We start from the raw sequence: 20404 nt of genomic DNA, 5'->3' as shown, positions 1-20404 counted from the left end.
CGGGCGCCGCGGCGGGGGCGCGGCGCGGAGAGCGGCGGTGTGAGCGCAAGGCACGCTGGGACGTGTAGTCCGGAGGGAGAGCGGCTGGGAGGCGGGAGGGAGGAAGAGGACGGAGGAAGAGGAGGGAAGGAGGGAGGAAGAGGAGGGAGAGAGGGAGGCGGCGGGGCCGGGAAATCCCAGCCCCTTCACGGCTTCTGTGGCTGGCCTTTAACAGCGCTTCCCTCTTTGCTCGGGTTTTCTTGGGGCCTGGTTTTGTTTTTTGGTTTTGTTTTTTTTTTTTTTTTTTGGTTTTTTGTGGGCTTTTAGTTAGTTTTGTTTTTGCTTTTGTTTTTTTAATTCCGTATTTTTTTATTCCTCCACAGCAAAACGCTTCCCATATCTCCAAAGTCCCTGAAGGATTTCAATTTCCAGCCTAAATACCCAGCTGAGTGTGCTCTCCTTTATTTCCTCTCTAAAAGTCCCATCAAAACCGCTGCATCTCCTCTCACTGTCCTGAGGGGGTTTTTAGGTTTTTTAAAAAGTGTTTTGTAAAGTACGTTCTTCATTAATCTGTTTGTCTTAAGCTGCTTAAAAATACTCATTGGCTGTATCGGGAGCCGAGCTTAAAAAAAAAAAAGTGCAGGATTTGTGGAGGATTGAGTTGAATTTCTCAGCTGTCTGGAACTGGCATTAGTGCTCAGCATCCTAAGATCCTAATATTCCTGCTTTCCTGGTACTCACCAGCCCAATTTTGGCTTCATGAAGCAAAGTCATGTGGGTTTTTTTTTTCCATTTTGTGATTTTACTGCCTTCTGCTGGTCAGAGATGATCAGGCTGAGCTTAATTTTTTATAATCAGCACATGATCTAACATTTAGCTGCAGTGCAAATGCCAACAATAGATGCTTTGTGTATTTCTTGATTTTTTTTTCCCCAGCAGCCTCATGGATATATTTCACATAGGAGGGTTGATCAGTAAAGAGGATTGTAGGTTTTAATGGGCAGACTACATCTTGTTCCAAAAGTCTGCTCTTGACCTGAAGTGGGGATGCAGCAGATCACCTTTCTAATCCCTCCCTGCCTTCCAGTCCCTGCTTGCCCTTTGCTCCCAAGATAAAGAAAAAAAGATTTAAAAATAAAAACCCTGTTGCTGTTTGCACAAACTCATTACACTGTGACAGTGCAGAAAGAAAGAGGCCTGCTGCCTCCAGAATTTCATGATCTGTTCTAGGAATTATAGTTGTTTAAAGTTTTATCTTTGCTTTTATTCTCCGAGACAGAGATGGATGTTCTTGTCTGTCTGTGTAGGGGCTGGAAGGTGGAGAGCTGAGGAGCTGACAGGGCTTGGATCTGCCTAAATGTGCAAGGAATTATCCAGCTGATCAGAGGAAATGGCTCTTCCCCTTCCTGCACCTTCCTGCTCTCAAATTTAATAACCATGCCCTGAATTGATGGGCCACACCTGGATATCCACTGTAAATCCCCTGGGCAGGCAGGTTATGAGAGGGAAGGTATTTATTTCTGCTTTTTTTCCCCACACAAAACAAAGCTTTGATTGCTCAGGCAACCATAAATAATTGTCTGTAAAAGAGAGAGTTTTCTTCACATCCACCAATTCCTGTATCTGTAGGAAAGGTTTGCTGAGGGAGTGGGAGGGAAGTTCAACAAACTTTATAACAAATGTCACAGAGTTCACACTTTCAACATTTTTGTGACATAAAACCATCTCTGAGCTCCATTTCAATGTCACAAGGAGATTTTGAAAATCTGTGTTCCTGGAAAATATCATTTGTCTCTTCTTTATTTTTTTGATAGGTAAAAAAGGTGGGTAACACCAAGTGGCAGTGGGAAAGATGAAAAATTATAGGAGATACACAACATTTATCCTCCAAACACTGCAGAATGGTAAGAGAACCCTGGGCAGTGGGGAATGAAGCTTCTGCTCCTGTTCCTGCCACTGTTCCATCATCAGTAATCTGCAATATATTTAGAAAAGCTCATTAAACATTTGGCCAAATGTGCTTTCCCAAACATTGTTGCCTGAGGAGAGCAGACCTTGGGTCAAGTAGCTGGGGAGAAGGGAATTTTCCTCGTTTATTTTTAGTTCCATTTCCTAGGGAAGTAAGCCATCTGTGCTCTGTTTCCCTCTGGAAAGTTTTGAAACTGCTCTGCCATTCAGGTCTGCAGAGCCTGAGAGATGTTAAATAACTGCAGGTTGTGGGAGTAGCTGCTCAGGTAAAAAGAGACTCTGGAGCGGGAAAAGGGAAAAACATGGGAATTCAGGCTGTGTGCATTTGTGCATCCTCTCAAGCAGCAGTGAGGGTGAAAGGGGCAGCAGGAGCTGGATTCCTCTGACGTGATTTGGGTTCCCCCCAAATTAGCCAGCAAACTTCTGCTGGTACCACTCAGTCTCTCCAAATCCAGATTTCCATTCTCTGTCCCAGGAGCAGGCTAAGGAAGAGGCTTCAGCAGGATGAAGAGTCTGTGCCCTGGCTACTCTTAATGTAAGATCCTAATTATGCAAGAGGAAATAACACATTAATGCCATTTATAGAGTGTTGAACTGGGAAAGGTTGTGGAAACATAAAATACAAAAATGATAAACATGAGCAGGAATTAATGGAAGCTCACCTGGGAAGACTTTGAGTCCTTCTCTGGGAAGATTTAATTTCTTGAACCCACCTTTTGAAGAAATCTTAAAATAAACGTGCCAGGAGACAGTAAAGCAGAAGTGAAGCTGCCATCAAACACCACCATGTGAAGAAGGCTCTGCAAAGGCTGGTACAGTCCTGTGGGTCTGTAAAGGAAATAACAGAGATGTCAGGGATGCAGTGAAGGCTGCAGGAATTTGGACAGTCCTCCCTCCTTAAATCTCCTGGTTTCTCCAGCAGAATTTGGGTACTGGGCAGCCTGAAAACAGGAGCACGTTCTCTCTTGCCAGAGCTGTCCAGAGGAGATGGTGTTTGTGCCCTTTGTGACACACGTGTAGCTCTTCACATTTAAACATTGGCCAGGAGAGGCAGAGGTTTGGCCCTTCCCGGGTGCTGCCAGGAGGTGGCTCCCTGCATTTGCAGTCCCTATTTACAGCTTTGTTTATGGAATTACTCTGCATGTTTTCCGTGGAAAATGTTTTCCCTGCCTTTGCCCTGAGGAAGTTTACGTCAGAAGAGCGAGGAAGCCCTGGGCTCAGGAAATAATCTGCTAGCAGGCAAGGCAAGGATCAGTTCACTTTTGTCCACATGTTTTCTGGCTGTGATCCAAAGGGATTTTTCCTGTGCAGAACCTAATCTTGTAGGATTACTTCTCTCAGGCTCCAGGAGTTACATCTGTGTTGGTAGGGTGCACTTACCAAATTTGATTATAGCCCTGTAAAAGCCAGTCTCAATTATAAAAAAATCATTTTAGTCACATGTTTTAAAGGATGTAGATGGTTCATGGGCAGGTACCCTGGAGAATTGATTAAATGCTGCTTCATTCTCCCCCTTTCAGTGTGAGAGTGGATCAGAGTCCTGTGTCCAGGACTCCTTTTTGGAGGCAGGGATGTTTCCCAAAGGCTGATGTGTTCTTCTGGTGGAATCCAGCGTGGAACAAGCCAGGTTCCTGCTTTGCTTCCTAAAACATGGTGAAGAATTACAGCGTGTTCAAGAGGAGTAGCTATTCAGCATCCTCAAAATGCTGGTAAAGTTCCAGGTTTTAACTTGGTTACTATGTAGCCTCTATTCAAACACTAATTAAAATTAACTTGGGCTGTCTGGAGGTATTAATTACATGTACACAGCCCTTCCACTCTTGATTTGTCTTCACCCTGACTCTGAGATACCAGACACCCTTGAGGACAATACATGGGCACAAAAAGTGCAAAATACACAGTGTAACATTCCCAGTACATCATGAATCACACACAATTTCCCCCTGTTTTAAAAGAAAATGGTTCCATCTTTGCTGCAGGAGAACTTGCCACACAACTGTTGTTTCTCAATCAGAGGGATCTGCTAGTTCCTAAAGAAGGAATTTTTTTGCAGGCTGTAATTCCATGTAACAGGTTTCTCTGGTGGTCACATTGTCCTCTTTGCAAAACTTGTTTGTTTCTTCAGACCAAGCATTTCCTTCAGTTAATTCACTTCCAGGATGACAAAGCAGGAGGCAGAAGGATTATGACTGTGCCTGTAAGAGGCAACCCTCACCTTAGTACCCAAAATAACACCCTGACACCACCACATCAATCCCCCCATGTTATTACCATGATTTTTTTATTTGGCATTATTGGATTTATAATGGTCAAAGACTACTTTTTTTTTCCTCTCTTATTTCTTCACTTTTTTTCTTGACTTCTCTTGGGTAATGCTGCATGCACTGCAAAATTTAGGGTCAATCTACAGAAGCTCTTGGGGTTTTTTGCAAGGTCACATGTACATTTCTACCAATGTTAGTGAATTCTTACTATTTCAACCCACAGACTTTGTAGACTTTTGCTGGTCACTATCTGAAAAGTCATGAGGAACCTATTTTTCTGAAATTCGCTGGGTGTTGACTATTAATTGAGGGATTTTGCTCATATTTAACCCAACTACATGGAGAAAACCTATTTCTCTGCAAAGCAATGCCCTCCTGATGTGAGGGCAATAGTATAATAATATATTATATATATTATTGAGATATATATATATTATCAATTAATAGAATATTGATATTATATATATAGTTTATATAATGTCTGTATTGATAGAGGTCCATTTTATATCCAGATGGGATGGCTGGAGCTCCTCTGGTCCAGCTCTCAGCTACAGAAAAAGTCAAGGAAAAGCAAAAGTGACATCAAAACTCAGCAAGTAGTGCCCAGAACCTCACCAAGGTCCTTCCTCTGTGGTAATGACTGGCAGGAGGGGAAAATGAAACCTAAAATCCCAAAGGTCTCAAATGAAACCTAAAGTCCCAGAGTTGTGTTATCCCCGTGGACCTTGGATACTCGGTGTGCCAGGGCTGCTGGGGCTGGGCTGCTCTTTGCACCCTCTGGCAGCAGGAAGAGTTTTCCTTTCAGAACTGCAGGATTCCCAGTTTTGGTCTCAGAGTTTGAGTTAGGCAGGGGTGTTTTGCCCTCCTGCATTCCAGAATGGTGCCATTTTGGGGAGAAAAAAGGGGGAAGAGGAAGCATTGCTGGTGGTTCCTGATGCTTTGGTCTGTTCTTGTGAGCACACACACTCAGATATGGGAATTTGGTCTTGGAATTCCAAACTGCTTTGGGTTAGAAGGGACCTGAAAGCTCATCCAGTTCCACCCCCCTGCTATGGGCAGGGACACCTTCCAGTATTCCAGGGTGCTCCAAGCCCTGTCCAGCCTGGCCTGGGACACTTCCAGAGATGGGGCCACAGTTTCTGTGGATATTAGGAGGTAAATCTCTTATCCCATCCACACTGTGGGAGGCCCTTCTCTGGTGTGCAATTCCACACGCAGGCAGCAGCTCCAGAGCAAAAGTCTTTTGTCTTGGCAGACGTCTGTGGGATGTTTCCTCCCCTCCCCCTTGGAGAAGAACATCCCTTTCTCAGTGCCTACAATGGGTCTTTGCTTCCCAGGATCTCTGTCTGTGTGCACGTGTGTGACACATGACAGCACCTTTGTGTCCTGGGGCACAGGGGATTCACTTGGTGGCTGCATTGAACCCCCTGGGATCACTCACACACCGAGATCTTTGCAGATTTTGGGGCACTGCCTGTGTAAACACACAGACAGCAGAGCAGAGGAATTACACACAGCTGGAAACCAGCAGCTCCTGCCAGGGGAGGGATTGGTGTCCTCCATGTGAGGGAAACCTTCACACGACGCAGACAGATGGACTGGGGGGAATTAACACTCCTGCTTTTGGACACTTCCTGGGTGACTATTAATAGTTCCTGGTTTGGATTAGTGCACAGCATATGTCGGGTAGCAGGGACTTGGTGTTATCTGCTAGATCATGTCCGGGGCTCAGTCTTTTCTTGAAGTCACAAAAGTCTTTTTTTTTTTTGACTCCCCACCTTCTACTTCCTCTTCCCATTAGATAACCTCAAACCATTATGTGGTTGGAGCACTGGTAGTAATGGCATGTTTGATGGGAATGGATGCTACAATCTTCCAACCACCTTCTGAATCATTGTTGGGAACAATTTTTAGCCTTTTTGAAGGAAAAGATGGGATGATATGGGGCAGGAATGACTGGGAGCCCAGTTTTGTCTGGCCAAGGGACCTGGCCATGCCCTGCAGACCCATGACACCCAGCAAGGTCTTAAGCTGCAGGAATTTCTTTATGGAAAGGGTGATTAGGCATTGGAAGGGGCTGCTCAGGGAGGTTTGGAGTCCCCACCCCTGGAGGTGTCCAAGGAAGTACTGGATGTGGCACTCAGTGCTCTGTGCTGGTGACAAATTGGGGATCGGGCACAGCTTGGTCTCGATGCTCCTGGCCAAGGGACCTGGCCATGCCCTGCAGACCCATGACACCCAGCAAGGTCTTGAGCTGCAGGAATTTCTTCATGGAAGGGGTGATTAGGCCCCAGAGCTGTGGGGATCAGGACCCTTGGGGACGGGGATGGGGACAGGGGTAGGGATGGGGACAGGGGAAGAGGACAGGGGAAGGGATGGGGTAGGGATGGGGGCAGGGGCAGGGACGAGGACAGGGATGGGAATGGGTAGAGAGGACGGGAATAGGGATAGGGGAAGGGATAGGGACAGGGGCCTTGGTCTCGATGCTCCTGGAGGGCTTTTCCAGCCTCAGTGATCCTGGGATTCTGATGCTCCCAAGGGTTGGTCTGGCAGCAATTTTGGACTGAGGGCCAGGGAGCGATGCTGAGGAGCCTTTTCCCCAAACCACCGGCGGATCCCCATCAGTACCGGGAACAACCCCGGCCGCTCTGCTCTCACTCGGCAACAACGTGGCACCGCAAGGGGAGCCCCAGGGCCATGGGGATCAGGACCCTTGGGGACAGGGATGGGGACAGGGGCAGTGATGGGGACAGGGGAAGAGGACAAGGGAAGGGATGGGTTAGGGATGGGGTAGGGATAGGGGCAGGGACGAGGACAGGGATGGGAATGGGTACAGAGGACAGGAACAGGGACAGGGGAAGGGATGGGGACAGAGGACGGGAATAGGGACAGGGGAAGGGATGGGTACAGGGGACGGGGATAGGGACAAGGGCAGGGATGGGGACAGAGGCAGGGATGGGGACAGGGGACGGGAACAGGGGCACGCACGGGGACAGAGGCAGGGATGGGGACAGGGGACGGGAACAGGGGCACGCACGGGGACAGAGGCAGGGATGGGGACAGGACGGGGCCGGCCGCGGTCACTCCCCGCCGTATATCTGCGAGGAGCGGCCCCCGGCGGGAAGGGGAGGAGGCGGCGGGCGCGGCGAGCGCCGGGGGTGGGAGCTGCGCCGCTCAAGTGCGCGGCTCGGCGGAGCATTACGGCGGCCGAGCGCTGCCCGGGCCGGCAGCGCGGAGCCCGCAGCGCGGCGCGCAAAGCGCCGGGAGCGGGCGCGGCGGCCGCCGAGCGCGGGGCCGCTCCCCCGGGGGAGCTCCCGCGGGGAGCGGGGGAGGGAGGAAGAGGAGGAAAGGAGCCGTGGAATTCCGCTGCCGCGAACAAAGGGCGGCCGGGCGCTTTGTGCAGCCCCTCCGGCCGCACAATGGGCGGCACGGCGCTTTCCTGGCCGCGCCGGCCCTGCCCCGGCCGCCTCCCGGCGCTGCCCCGGGCCCGCACCTGGGAGGGGAGCGCCGACCTCCCTCCCGCTGGCTGGAAAATGGAGAGAGAGCTCCCTGCCAGCGCCTTCCTTTTGTGTGCGAGCGCCCTGCTTCGCTCCTTGGACCCGCCTGAGGCTCGCGGTGCCGAGCATCCTCGGGTTTCTCAAAGTTTGGTTATTTTTGAAAGAGGAGCATTTATGGAAATTTACCTGCCAACGGCAGATTTCTGCAGATTTACATTCGGAGTTTGGCATGCGGTTCCAGGTGGGAGCAGTTTTTCTGTTTGCAGGTCTGACCTGGTAGCCTTTGGTGACCATGGTACCTCTCCTACCTGTAGCCAGCAGTGGAGTGAAGGCGAGATCCATCAGCTGTGTCAGAGCTGTTCAGGAGGATGTGGACAGTAGCAGAAAGAGTCTCATTTTCATGCCATTGAGTGAGAAGCTGTAGGTACAAGTAGTTGCAGTTAGAGAAGCTGTGATGGAGAAGGTCATGGGCAAAGAAACAGGAGGTCAAAGGAGAAGGGTGGGTAGGAGGTGAGGAGTGACATCAGTCCCACCCCACTCATGATCTCGAAGCAGGTGAAAACATTGCTCTTCAGGTTCTCTGCACATTTTGATGTGCACCAGCCAGGGGTTAGTGTGACAGATCAAGGAATGGGCAGAGATGGATTTGCTGCCAGACCATTTTTCCTGCTCCTTGGTTGTAGTCATAGGAATGTCACATGAGAGACAAGCCCTGGCAGTCAGAGTGTCCGAGCTGGACAGCCCTGGCAGGAAGTTCAGTAAGATGGCCCTGGGGTGACCACTGTGGTGCTCGGCAGTCCTGCCTGGTTCACTGGGTTGTGGCACAGCTGTGCCACCTCTGTGCACCTTTTGGGCTAATCTGGGTTGTAGTTGGTCTGGGTTGTGGCACAGCTGTGCCACCTCTGTGCACCTTTTGGGCTCATCTGATCCACTCCCTGTGTTTCCCAGTGTGGTCTTGAAACAGCTCTGGTTCACCTGTGCCTATAGAAGCACCCAGGTGCTTTGCAGTGAGGTCAGGGATGTGGCATCTCCACCTTTCTTTTACACTTTTAAGATTGCTGTGTTTTCTATGGGGTTTTCCATGTTGTAGTGTCATATTCTGAGAAATCTCAAGTTCCTGGTTCATGGCCTGCACATCCAGTGCACGTGAAGGCAAAAACTTGTGGGGATACCCAGGCTGGGCTGCTGTCCTTCCTCCTCCTGCTGGCACAGACCTGCTGGGAATGCTGCTGCTCCAGGGGATGGGAGATTGGAGCAGGCAGTGCACGGAAGTCCCAGAGCTGTGCTGGTGGCTGCTGGAAGCCCTCCCCAGTTCCATTGTTTCAAGAAGAATAGATCCCTCACATTTTCACACTCTGCCCCCCGGTTTGGCTGACTCATCGAGGTAGATGCAGCATTTGTCTTATTCACAGGAAACAGCCATGCTGCTCTTGCTTTGCCTGTGTGCTCCAAATGGATGTCATTCAGATCCACCAAGACAAATTCCTTCAGTCCAGCTGCACGTTTCTAAACTGGTTGTTGCAGTAGAGGTAGAAAAACAAACATGGGATGGGCTGAGCTGTTTCTTGGAAAGCCCAGGGATGTGTCCCACTGCTCAGATTTATCTGCTGTGCATTCTTCAGCTATTGTGGTGCCCCTCAAAAGCATGATCAGAGTGCTGGTGCCATGCCCTGCCTGCTCATTGCATCCAAATCTTTAAATATTGGGCAGAGGCTATCAGTAATTGCCCCAGCAGTTTCAAAATATCTTTTTAAGACTATGTGACAAGGTGTCTTTGTGATTAGGTCCTGCTGAGTTTTTGCAGGATGGGTTTGAACTAGAATTTGGCCATCACTAATTCTTCTTGACTCCATCAGAGGAAACTCCTGAGTTAAACATATATAATGGGTTAATAAGATCTTGCATGAAATTGCTAATTTTTATTTGCAAATATATTGGTAGGAAATGTTTTTAAGCTGTAGTGGATCCCATCTTTCTGCAGCATCCCGATGCTTCTGTAGCAGCATGGGGGTTGTTGCTTCCATCTCAGTGTGAGAGCAGAGGAGCTTCAGTGCCTCCTGTTTCTGGTGCACATTCCCAGCTGTGTTATCCCAGGACATTTTTTGGATATGGGACCACTTGGCAAAGAAATAGGGTGTGGAAACCCCCCCACCAAAAGGGTCAGTCCTGAGTTCCTGGATGTCCCAGTAACGGGAGCATGGTATCCCAGCACTCCAGTGCTTCCTGGGACAAAGGAAAAGGTGTGCAGGGTTTTTAGAGTTCAAAAAGAGAGAACTGAGAACTCCCCCTTCAAACCTCACACAGCAAAAACATTACAGGGATAAACTCATGTAGGCTTTCCTGTGAGCCCCTGGCTCAGTGCCTTGTCAGTGCTTTTGGACCATCCTGAGGCTGGGTTATCTGGGGAATTCAGAGCTGCTCCTTTGCTCAGACCATCACCATGGAAGTGTCTTTGCTTGGAAAAGTTCTGATCTTCCTTTCTGCTCCCACAGTGGGAGAGGATCCCTGTGACTTGGAACAGCACACCTGCCCTGCCCTCTGTTTTACAGTGCCTGTCAGCCTGACACAAACCCCACAGTGGGATTTTTACAACTGCTCTGTGTTCTGTTGCTGAGAATTTTCAGTTTTCCTGTGCCCAGCTGTCAGTGGACTCCAGAGACAATACTTTTACACTTGTTACCTGCAGCCCCTTCCCAGGTGCTTCCATGTGAACAGAAACCCCATGAGGTGCTGCTGTCTGGGGCTGGGGGGTCTTCAGCAGGGGCTGATCCTGCTCTGAGACATCCAGTGACTTGGAAATTCCCCATCATCTAGGACTCTTACACTACATGGGATTCCTGGAGTAATCACAGCTTGTCTTTATGGATTTGAATTGAGGGGAAAACACTTGTGTTCACTACATTCAGAGCATCTTATTTCTGCTGCAGCTCCCTTTACACCGATGGGGTGCTGTAAAAGGGGACTTGGGAAGGCTAAATTTGCATTTATGTTCATTTGGAGCCCTTTTACACTCCCTGAATGATGTGTCAGGGGGCTGACAGCCTCCTTTGCCCAGCCCCAGGGTAAAGAGGGATGGTGTGAAACCTGCACCCACTGAAACCAATAGCAGAGCTGGCACTGGCTCCCAGGAGCACCAGATTGGGCCAGAAGCGTGGTCACAGCAGAATGTTCATCACAGTTTATTCTCTTCCCACATCCAGATGCCATTTGCATTGTCAAAACACTGTCATGGATACTGAAAGGATTTTTAGCAGGAATTTCAGAGCATCCCTTTCCTGTTCTCCCCAAAGTCCCACGGCTGTCCCCGTGCAGCCTCTCTGGATGTCTCGTGGGGGAGTCGGCAGCGCTTGGGAAGCCCGAGAAAATCCCTGACTGCTTAAAGCAAGGGAGGAGGCAGGGACAAAACTTCACAGAATCACAGAATTCCCAGAATCACTGGGTTGGAAGAGACCTTCAAGATCATCGAGTCCAGCCCAGCCCCAACACCCCAACCAAACCCTGACCCCCAGTGCCACATCCAGGCTTTGTTAAACACCCCCAGGGATGGGGACTGCACCACCTCCCCTGCAGCCATCCCAGAGCTTTATCACCTTTCTGGAAAAAAACTTCTTCCTAATATCCAACTTGAATTTTGATGATGCAGCTGCAGGCTGTGTGCTCTGGCTGTGTCAGTGCCTGCAGACAGAGCCCAGCCCAGCTGAGCACAGGCACCTTTCAGGAGCTGTGCAGTGCTGAGGGCACCCCTGAGTTTCCTTTTCTCCAGGGGAGCACCCCCAGCTCCCCCAGGGGTTCCTCACAGGGTTTGTGTCCCAGCCCTTCGTCTCCAGGGCTGTGCCACAGAGCTGCCAAGGCTTCCTTCTTTGGCTGGGTGTTTTTAGCTCGAGGTTGGCTTTGCTGTCCTGCAGGATGCAGTCCTGTGGTGGTTTCCTCAGCCAGGTGTCCTGGGAGCTCACTCCCTGCACTGCAGCCCGGGGGGGACGTTTCAGCACCAAGAATCAAAGATGATCAGAAGAGCACCACAGGCAGCGTTGTGTGATGTTTTCTCTTTTAATCAATGGTGAGGAAAAAGAGAACATGTTGTTGCTCATCTGTTTTAATTTAAGAAGCCACACACACCCTGCAGCAGTCGGGATCAGGCTGGGCATTTCCTCAGCTGGAAATCAAACCCATTTCACTCCAAGGGGAAGGAGTTCACTCAGAAGGAAACAGGACCTGGGGTTTAGGAGGAAGGGCTGAACCGGCAGGGTGGCTCCAGGCCAGAGCTCTCCCTGCACCCTGGAGCAGGTTCCCTGATCCAGCAGAGCTTCCCTGGGTGGTGACTCCCACCTGCACGGGGCTGCAGACAGGACAGAGGGCCAGCTCCTCCCTCTGCAGGGTGACACTCAGCCAGTGCCACCGGGCTTTGGGGTTGACATCCAAGCACAGTGAGTCAGGAGGATGGCTGAGCAGAGGGTGAGGCAGTAAATGATGTGTAAATGCAGTTTTCTCTCTCTGAGGCAAAACAAGCAGCTCTGCTGGGGCTGAGATGCATTCTCAGAGCTCCCTGGCTGTGCAGTCCCTGCACTGACCCCAGCCTGAGGAAGAGGCTGGAGCAACACTTCTGTAATTGGCAGGATGGGGAGAACCAATTTGCCTTGCCCTTTCCCAGTGGAGAGGGCTGTGGAAAAGGGAGACTTCCTCACATCACCCCAGGCTGGCTCTGACCCACCTTGCTGGGAAACAGGAGAGTTCCTGACCTTGCTTGGCATCACCAGGCAGATCTCGGGCAGATTTTTTTAGGAAGGCAAAAAGAAGAACTGATATTTCCAGTTCGCTGGTTAAGCTAAAAAAAAAAAAAAAGTTAAAAAAAAGGAACAATTTTTGGATTTGACCAGACTCAGCACATAGAGGAATGATTTTTGTGTGTAGTAAAGAACCCTGGGAGTGCAAACATGGCTTCATTTTGTTATTTGCAGCTCAGAGTACTTTGAGAATGACCAGTTTTGTTTTGCTTTAGGAGCCAGTTCCAAGAGGATTTTTTTTCCTCTTTGTGTGTTTTTTTTCTTTTTCTGTGTGAACCACATGCACACACAATAATTAACCAGTGAAGAAGGTCAGAAAGGAAGTGACTGGGGAAGATGTACTTTAAACATAGACATTCATGAGGCTGTGGGCTCTAATTAACTGGAATGTTTGTCTGAGGTTCCCAGGTTACATGTTGAATATTAGATAAGTTATTAAAGAGGCAGGTTTTTATTTGTCCTTTTAATTATCAAAGCTTTAATGGCTCTTCAGCTCTACCAAATTAATATTTTTTTTTTTACATTTGGAGAATATTTATGTCTCTTTTCTTGATGGGGTTTGGTGTAACACCAGCATTGCTTTAGGTTAGAATGGTGCTCAGGGTTGTAGTGTAACATGGACTGCTGGGCATGACCAGTTTGTCATGGACAAACTACCTTTGGGAGTGCAGGAGGAGGAGGAGGAGAAGGCAAGTGTCTTCACAGGGTGATGGAATGGTTTGGTTGGAAGGGACCTTAAAGCTCACCCTGTGCTCAGGGTCACTTCCACCAGAGCAGGAGTTACTTGTTTTAGGGAAACTGGGAACCTCTGGGAGGAAACAGTGAGGAAGCAGCCCTGACAGAGCAAAGCTGAGGTATTTTCTCAATGTGGAAATACTCATTTGGTTCTCCAAAGGTTCTGCTCCTTCTCTGGAGTGAGTGATCAGGGTGAAGCACATCTGCTGAAAGGGGATTCCCAACTGGAACAACTCTGAAAAAGCCATTGGGTGGTCAGGGGAGCCCAAAGGGGACACCTGGCAGGTGGAAAGGGGTGGGAGAGGGCTCTGATCGTGCTGCCACAAACCCAAAGGGGGATAGATCACCCAGAAATACATCTGGAGATCAGCTTACATTAGGAGATGGTTTCTGAGTGCCAGAGGCACGATGCTTTCCCTGGGGCCGTGGTGTCCAGGGCCTCTGTGAATGCAGTGACACAGAAAGGAGCCAGCCTGAGCTGTGGGTTGGAATGAGCAGTAACCCCTGCAGGCTCCACTCAGGAATTCTGAGGTTTACACAGTGTCCATTAACTTCACATGGGAAGGGTTTTGATGGGTGCTGTGAAAGCTGCAGAGGCAGGAGTGCTTCAGCCTTGAGAGTAATGCTGGTCCTTGCTGAAACCCATTGGAGCTTCAGTTCTGAGTGGCTGTGGTCGTGCTTTGGGGGAATTTTCCAAATCCAGTGAGGGTATGAATGGGGCAGCAGCACAGCTGATCAGTGCCACCCTTTGTGGCACCACATTCCTTCCCCTGCTGGACCAGAGATGCCTCGGGTTCCTGAGGAGGAGCCAGGCACGGCTGTGGCTCCACAGCTGGGGACAGGTCCCCTCCTCTGGCTGGACTTCCCATCTGTGAACACTGCCTCTTGGAAATGGAGAAGGTATTTTAGTTTTTCCTGTTGTGCTGGGCTCTGATTTTTCCTGCCAGGGCTCTGTCTGTGCCTCCTCAGGAGTGACACCAGACACAGCAAGGTGTAGAGCAGAGCCCTGTGCATCCTGGGGACAAGCTTGGCCATCCCCAGCCACAGCTCCCTGTGTGCTTTCCATGCCAAGCAGCCATTTTAATGCCATTTTAATGCATTCCAAATTTCCCTGCAAAAGCAGCACACACGTGGTTTGCTCTCACATGTGTCTGTGGGAGCAGGGAGATGGCTTTTCCTGGGTGTTCCCTGTCCCCAGCAGGACAGAAGCCACCCACCAGAAGTGAAAACATCAGCTCCTGTGGATAAAGGCAAACATGAAGGAAATTACTTCTTGCAGCCAGAATACATAAAACTTGGTGGGTTTTCCCCTCCTGCAGTCTACTTTTTAAAAAGGACAAAATAATGCTTCCTCTGGCTAATCTTATGTCCATCCTCTGGCCTGAGGAAACATCTGCTCCCCGTGGCAGCCTCAATTGTCCCAGCCAGTTCCCTCTTAGAGTTCCCTTCTCTTCCACTGCCTCCAGCTGCCTTTGTTCCTGCCCACCAGCAATCCCAAAGGCAGGAGCCCATCCTGGTGTCCAGGTTTAGCTCAGGACAGGTTTAACCATCTCCTTGGCAGGGCTTTAGCAGCTCGTGTGCTGTTCTAATAAACAGCACAGTCCCCCTGGTGAGATCAGGAGTCTCTCAGCCATGAGGGTGCTCAAAGGTCACTGACACAGCAGAATAAAAATCACTCCAGTCCTTGCAGCCTGTTCATTGCCTTATGGGCTGGTTAGTGTCTCCTTGGAGCTGGGAATTTGCTCTGGGAGCCAGAGCTGCCAGCAGTGCTGTGGTGAATGACACTGGGGTGGGTTTGTCACTAATCACTTGGGTGTTGACTCCTGGGGAGGAGCATTTGTGTTGGTGGGGTCCTGCAGGCCAGGGGTACTCAGCAGCTTTTCAGCTGCACAGCTTTTTTTGTGGGAGGGATGTGGGTTTTGGTTTGCTTTTGGAACAAAACCATTTCCACCCTCCTCAGAGGCTTGGCTGTCCCTGCTGAGAGGAGCTGCAGCTTCCTGCTGGGATGCAGGATGGAGAGCTGGGCATGGCTGTGGTGGGGCTGGGGCTCTTTGTTCAGACAGCCCCTGGCCATCAGCATTTCCCTCTCTTGTGCTCCTCCTTGCCCCTCCAGGTGGCTTTACCCACCTCTTGTGATTTCAGCCTTCCCAGAGACAATGTGGCTCTTTAGGCAGAATGGAAAACCGTGGAGGGTCACAGCTGTCACCCTCCAGGCATGGAAGGGCTGCTCTGTGCTTTCCATTCCTGGTGAGAAAATTACCCAGCGGTGGAATTTCTCTCTGGCAGGGACACAAGGCTCTGTGCCAGTGTTTCCTGTGCTTGTCACCTTTACCTTTCCTACACGGGAAGGGAAACACCTTTTTGTTCTGAGCCAGTCATTTGTTTCCTGGTCCTTTGTCTGGCTGTGATTGCAGACCCCAAAAATAGGCAGAGGGATGAAAATGCAGAGTACAGGAGCAGCTGTGTGACCAGGAGCTGCTGAGGGGTGAGGAGAACTCTGGAGAAGAGCTTTCCTTGGAAGAGCCTGCTGGGAACAAGTTAATTTGTGCTCGGGGTCACGTGCATTTTATTGCCACAGATGTGCTCAGAAGAGCAGTTCACAAAAGGGGGAAAAAAAAATTAATTGCTGTTAAAAATGTGTATCTGCAGCCTTGTGAGGGCTTTGTGATCCCTGGGAGTTTGTTGTGCAGGGTGTGCTCCCTGAGGGCAGTGACAGCCTTGGTGCAGTGAGCAGTGTCTGCTTCCATCCAGCACAGGGGTGGCTCTGCTCCATCCCTGCCAGGGGTGACTGTGTCCCTGTGTCGTTGCAGGACCGTGGCAGCCGAGGTCAGGAAGCAGATCTCGGGGCAGTATGGAGGCTCCCCACAGCTCCTCAAGAACCTCAACATCGGAGGCAGCGTCTCTCACCACACCACTGTAAGTCATGCCTGCAGCAGGGTTTGCTCTGGGTGCTGTCCACGCTCATTGCACCACTGGGGGAAACTGCTCTGCTGGCACCTTTTGATGTCAGAGGCTCTGATAACACCAAGGACAAAATTCCCTGCAAAACCCACTGATTTTGGGGATTTCTGTGTTGCAAGTCAGTTGGTGTGGCTGGGAATCTGTGTTTCTGCAGAATCTTTGTAGGACAAGGAGCTTTCTTGACCAGATATTAGTTGTTTTATCCCCAGACAGCCTGGATTGGGTATTAAATTCCATGTGTGTGTGGTTCTCTGCATGGAGAGCTCTTTGCAAGCTCCTGCACTTCAGGTTGCTGTTTTCCTGTCCTTGTCACCCTGTACAGCAGGACCACAGCAACTCATCTGTTCTTCTGAAGTATTTTAAATATTATTGTGCAAGTTGAGTGTGCCTATTCCTTGTATTTACTTACACATTTACAGCCCACTTTGAAGAGCTGCATTGTCACAATCACCCTTTCTGAAGTCAGACTTTTTTGCATGGCCTACCAGTAACCTTCCAGATTTATTGTGGTAAACATTTCAAGAGTGCAACAAACTTTTTCAAGCTGGAAATGTTTGATTTGGCGTCTCACTTCAGGTCACGGCAGTTCCTTTTGCTGCAGTCAACTTGGAAAATAAACATTAGAGCATCTTGTTTTCTTCAGAGAGGGGTGGTTAGGTCAGGCAGGGCTGGAAATGTGCCCTGAATTTGGTGGTCTGTGCAAGTGTTGTGAGTTCACAAGAGTTCTTCTCTTTGGATGGGGTCCTGTAGTGTTTCCTCAGTTCCTGGGGTTGTGGGGATGGGCCCATGGGAATTCCCTCTGCTTCATGTGCAGTGTAACCTGTCAAAGCTTCCTCCTGTGGAGCACAAAGTGTCCTCGGAGCTGTGTCACCCCAGAAGGGACCTCCAGGCTGACCTGTGGCTCAGAGCAGTGCCTTCTCTGCAGGCACAAACTTCATCTCTGAGGTCTGGCTGTGCCAGGGGCACTGGGGATGGAGCAGGGCTGGAATTCTGTCGTGTCCCAGCAGCTCAGGGAGAGCAGAAGGCTGGTCTGTCAGCAGCCTGCTGGGCGCTGAGCAGCTTAATGAGAAGGGTTGATGAGAGAAGGGTTAATGAGAGCTGCTGCCCAGGCTATTGCCTTACCTCAGTGGCTCTGCTGGGCTGTGCAGTGATAATGCAAAGCCCTGACTTGGCACTTCTGGATGGTCTTTTGCATAATCCAGCATTAGGGCAGGGAGGGTCCCCTGCTATTAGCTGGAGAGTGGAGCACTCAGGGTCATTGACTCCATTTCCCTGCAGCTCTGGCAGCTGAGGAGTGCATTCCCATTGGATATCCATCCCAGGAGCTGCTGGGCCTCCCCTGTCCCACCTTGGTTTCATCTTGGCTGAATTGCCTTTGTGCTCTCACAAAGTGAGATGTTTTCTGTGAGCCTCTCCAGCTCCTCCTCACCCAAATATGTTTTTAATCAGTTTCTCCTTGTATCACCTCCTTTCATTCTGAATTACCTTTTTTCCACTTTTTCCTCTTATTCCTGAGGTTTTTTTTCCATTCTGCCACCAACTAAGCATTCATGCTCAAAGCTTCAGTCCTGTTGATCTTCACATGTAATTTTTGATACAGCAGCAGACTTGTTGGTCATGGCATTATCAGTAGCTCTCATTACCCTGTTGCCCTGGTGTTTGCTGGTAAATATATGCAAGGATCTATGAAAATGCTGGAAAAGGTCATGCTGGCTGGAAGCAGGCTCTGAGCTTCTCCTATCAAGCTGCATTGTGTGATGGCTGCTGTGATAAGCTCCCAGTTTGTCACATTAAATTGGGTGCTGAGCAGAGATGCTCTGCAGAAGCCTGATTAACACGGGGTGATGGTTTGTAGGAGATAGTCTGTAGGAAAAGTCTATTTAGTTAAGTCATGAGTCTGTATCCTGAGGCTGCATAATGCAACAGAGGTTTGCTTGTCTGAATTTTGGGTTAATTTCTCTCCCTGAGGCATCCGTGAGGATCTGCTGTGCCTGCCTGGCCTGGTTTGATAATCAGCATTATGCAGAGGGAAGGCATTGCTGTGTGAAGCTGGTTTGCTCTGGAAAAGCTCACTTCTGTGTAGCCACACTGGTTTAAAAGCCTAAAGTAGGGCATGTCGTGTGGGAGTGAATAGGAAATTCCTGCTGAAATGTTGTGTGGTTGAGTTCCAGTATCTCCACAATGGCAGCTGGTTGGGATGGGGGCTCCAGCCTGCCAGAGTTGAAGAATTATTTGGCCAATGCTCTCAGGGATGCACGGGGTGGGATGGTTGGGGTTGTCCTGTGCAGGGCCAGGAGCTGGAGGATGATCCCTGTAGGTCCCTTATCACTGGAGGGGTGCTGGGGACAGCCAAAGGTGATACAGAGGCTCCATCACCAGAAGGCATGAAAAGACACTTTATTATTAGAAATGTACAGCTCTTGTAGAAACAATGGTGGACTTAAGGCCTGATTGGCTTTTAGGAATCTTCCCTCACACTGTTGGTGAGCTATGAATAGCACACTCTGGAGAACCATATCTATAAACAATGGTTACAGAAAGAGAGATAATAATTGTTTGAATTCTTTCTTCTAAATTTCTTACAGCTTTTACACAGCTCCCCAGGATGTTCCTGGGAGAACTGTGTCTCTTTCTGTGTGGAGGATATGTAATTACTGCAGTCCCTTCCAGCTCAGGTTACCCCATGATCCTGTGACTCCAGTGGTTTTGCAGGTGTGGTCTCTCATGCCCACCTTGCTCACTGTGCTGAGAATTCTGCTCCAGGAAAGGTCAGCACTGATCCTCTGATGGTTTGTCTGAGAGTCTCACCAGTCCAGTGGAGGTATTTTGGTGGAGTTTTTGTGAATGAAGAGCCTCCAGCACTGTGCTTGCTTGGCCCTTGTCAGCTGAGGTCAGTGCAGGGATGTTCCCCACTCCACAGGCTTGCCCGTGGTTGAACCTGGGATAAATGCAAAAGCCTGTCAGCTGAAATTTAGCAAGTCTCTTCCCTTTTGCCTCACAAGCAGCAGACAAAGTGCTGCCAGAACTGTTTCTAATTTGGTATCTGGTAGAGCTGGGGAGAAGACACTGCTTTCAAATGAGTTTATTATTGTCAGCCTCCACCCTTCTGCCACTTTAGGAGCAGCTGATTTGAATTGTACACTCCTCAAACCCCAAACACAGGCCCAAGGCCCTGGGAGGCTTTTCCTGTGTAACCCAGTGTGCCAGGCTGGGATCCTGGCAGGATGCAGTCCCTGCAGCTCTGAGCTTTTTCTTCCTGCAGCCCACAGCAGAAGGCACTGACAGTTTGTTATTGGGAAGAAGGAGCTGTGAGCTCGCAGAGTTCCATGAAGGAGGGTTTATTTTTTTTTTTAAAGCTATTTTTGCAAGTCTCTCCAAGCCCACTGGTGAGTGGGGTGTGCATTTGCACCTTGCTGGGGGTGCTCTGGGTTGGAATGCATGGGCTGTGCTCACCCTGGCTGCCCCCAGAGGTTCAGCATTCCCTGCTGGGAGTGGTGCTTCTCACCAGCAGCCCCACTTGCAGGATGGGGAATTTGCTCTGTTTGTTTGGTGACCCAGGCTGTTTACTATGGGCCATTATAATCCCTCATGACTAACCACTTTCTTTTCTTCCCAAGTTTGTTTTTTCTGTGGAGCAGCTCCCTGTGCTCAGTTAACTCTGTCTGCTGAAAGAAGATAAAGACTTATAAAATCTTGGACTTCTTTTTTCATTTTTGAGTGCCAAGGATAATAATTGAAATGTTTTTTGGTTGTTGTCCAAAACATGTTTTTTTTTTTTCTTCCCAGGACAAAGTTCTCTTAATTTTTAAAAACCTTTTCTCTTTTTGCTATTTCTTTACATCTTTAGAGGTATATTTTAATGGTTGGACCCAGTGGTGTGGTTGACAAGATGGTGTTCAGTCAAAGTTTGGGCATGGATCATCTTGGAGGACCTTGCCAGCCTTAATGATTCTGTGATTTAATTAGAAGAGCAGCTTTCTACTAAACTTGCAAATAAGCAGAGTGAATGTACATTCAGTTGTTTTATAGAAAAATCACAGCTTTTTCCAAGGGATTGGGTGTGATATTTCCTGCCTTTTGATGTATGTTACAGCACAGATGATTGTTAGCATGTAAAGGAGCACTGTTATAAGAGATACTAATTAGTCTGGGAATAAAGGGGTCTGGATTCTTGGATGTGATGTGATCTGACCACGTCCGCTCTCAGCACTTCATTTTC

General features: G+C 49.4%; 1 protein-coding gene across 1 annotated transcript in view; it reads left to right on the top strand.

The window, feature by feature from the left end:
- Positions 1 to 13133: 13133 nt before the first annotated feature.
- DOCK7 (dedicator of cytokinesis 7) overlaps positions 13134 to 20404 on the top strand; it is a 91783-nt gene continuing 84512 nt past the window's right edge. The window contains exons 1-2 of the mRNA XM_039711825.1: positions 13134 to 13178; positions 15976 to 16140. Coding sequence (XP_039567759.1) covers positions 13134 to 13178; positions 15976 to 16140 — 210 coding nt within the window. The remainder of the gene's footprint in view (positions 13179 to 15975; positions 16141 to 20404) is intronic.

This window comes from Passer montanus, unplaced genomic scaffold, assembly GCF_014805655.1.
Source record: "Passer montanus isolate IOZ18808 unplaced genomic scaffold, ASM1480565v1 scaffold25, whole genome shotgun sequence".
Classification (NCBI taxonomy): domain Eukaryota; kingdom Metazoa; phylum Chordata; class Aves; order Passeriformes; family Passeridae; genus Passer; species Passer montanus.
This window is presented reverse-complemented; position numbering and strand designations above follow the sequence as displayed.